This window comes from Amphimedon queenslandica, unplaced genomic scaffold (genome assembly GCF_000090795.2).
Source record: "Amphimedon queenslandica unplaced genomic scaffold, v1.1 AMPQUscaffold_7225_Cont20822, whole genome shotgun sequence".
NCBI lineage: Eukaryota > Metazoa > Porifera > Demospongiae > Haplosclerida > Niphatidae > Amphimedon > Amphimedon queenslandica.
The window spans coordinates 1-2044 of NW_003552489.1; the positions used below are offsets into that span (position 1 = coordinate 1).

General features: G+C 33.5%; 1 protein-coding gene across 1 annotated transcript; it reads left to right on the forward strand.

The window, feature by feature from the left end:
- Window positions 1-767: 767 nt before the first annotated feature.
- LOC109591792 (uncharacterized) lies at window positions 768-2032 on the forward strand (the record flags this gene model as incomplete). Its single annotated transcript, XM_020007436.1, has 5 exons — window positions 768-831; window positions 1005-1295; window positions 1573-1620; window positions 1672-1719; window positions 1991-2032. Coding segments are annotated over exons 1-5 (493 nt in total), but the record flags the coding sequence as incomplete, so codon positions are not given.
- Window positions 2033-2044: the final 12 nt, after the last annotated feature.

Genomic DNA, 2044 nt, shown 5'->3' on the forward strand with positions numbered 1-2044 from the left:
GTGAGATATTTGAATCTGAAGAAGTAGACCATGATATCTGCCAAGACTCAATGTCATTGGAGAAGGAGGTGGTGACACATACAGACACTTGAGGAAGACTATAGAAGCATGGCTGAAGGGAGAAGATAATGATGTAACTAGTAGAACATGGCAGACTTTGATAGACACTGTGGAGGGAAGCAGGATCATGCAGATGCTGAAAGAATACCTGATAAACTGAAAACTCTTTACAATATTACACTTTAATAATGATACTAGCATAATTATTACAATTTAAAGTAATTATTATGAGTTGAAATGATTGGCATATTCTTTTGGCAGAGGTGCCAGGAGCTACTTATAATTGCCATCATTTCAAGTAACAAAAGAATAGGAGAAGGGCAGTATAAGGTCCTTTCCACTACACAAGAAATGAAGAGGTGAAGACTTTATAATAGCTTAAAAACTTAGCTAGATCATAGATGCTCCATTATCTATGGCTAGATCTTATCTAGTGACACACCTACTCACGTAGACAGTACTAGACACTAGACACTGTAGCAGCTGTATCTTAAGAGTTTAAAGGTAAGTGATGCAGATTTGTGGTACAAATCTATCTTTTGTATTAAGACTTGTGCTATTTAGTATCATCTTTCTTAGCTATGAATTATTTAGATACTAGATATAATATTTTTGTCCTTTAAAATTAATTTACAAAATATCATTGACTGGAACCTGACATATGATATACACTATTGAAAACTATCATTTTAGGTCAATTTCTTCAAATGGCATTAGAATCAATAGAAAACACTCAAAACAAATCAAATGATGATCAAAGGATAGAAAAAGGTAAGAAAGATGGCTATTATATACAACTAATCTTGCCACCTGGAATTATGAACTAAACTCATTTGCATAACATTAACCATGCAGCTTTTTAACTACTGTATGATTTTGTATATACAGTAAAAATGCATTAAATATAATATACTCAATTCAGAAGTAATAAACTTCACTTTTAGAATTGAGGGTTGCTGATTTAAGAGATGTGATGCAAAAGTTAAGGAAAGCAGAATTTAATAACGGAGATTGGGAGGAGTTAGGAAGGGAACTTGGACTGCATCAAAATACACTAAATGGGATCAAGGATAATGAAAGAGGTAATATTGACAAGTGTTTCACCAGATGCCTTACAAAATGGCTGGAGAGAGCTGATAAAGTTGATGATGATAAATTTCATGGAAGACCATCATTTAATTCATTATGTGCGGCACTTGAAGCGATTGGAAGGGGTGCAATAGCTGAACGTATAAGTGAGTGCATATCTTAATACTTTAATTATGCATCATTATCATCACCATGACAACAATGAAAATAATGAACTTGAATTATATGAACTTATGATAGCCTTGCACCATTGTAATTTAAAAATAAATGAATGAATAAAAATTCTTGACTAGCAGCAATTTTATTTACCATTTACTCAGCAATTTTATTTACCATTTACTGGATTATTGGCAATACTCAATATTAAAGCAATATAGTCACAAAGTAGATATTGATAGTTATACATGTACATGTCTATTTTAGGTGCTATGTTTGGAGGAAATTCATCAGAAGGAAAGAAACCAGCTAAAAGTACGAGTAAGTGAAAAGCTAACCAGCAAATTTAACTGTACTTTAATCTAGAGCCAAAAACTGACTCTCCTACTACAAAAACTGGTACTGGAAACAAAGGTAACGTTACAAAATCTGACAACCAATATAACCTCATAAATGTAATTTCTAATGGGTTGGTTATCTGAGCTAAGGCTCTTATTTTGCTTAGGCTGATAATAGTAAAAAATTGAATATGGAACCACTGACGTGTAGTGGTTGAGTGAACGTCAGTGGTTGAGTGAAAACTTATTTCTGTCCCTCCAAACAAGCACAGCTGCTACTCATAACGCCCACATATTAACAGACAATATAATCTATTAAAGTGATCCTTTTATGTTATCTTATTTAGATGGAGGAGCTCAAGCAAGTTCTGGTGATGAGGAACCTGATGGTCCTACCCCAC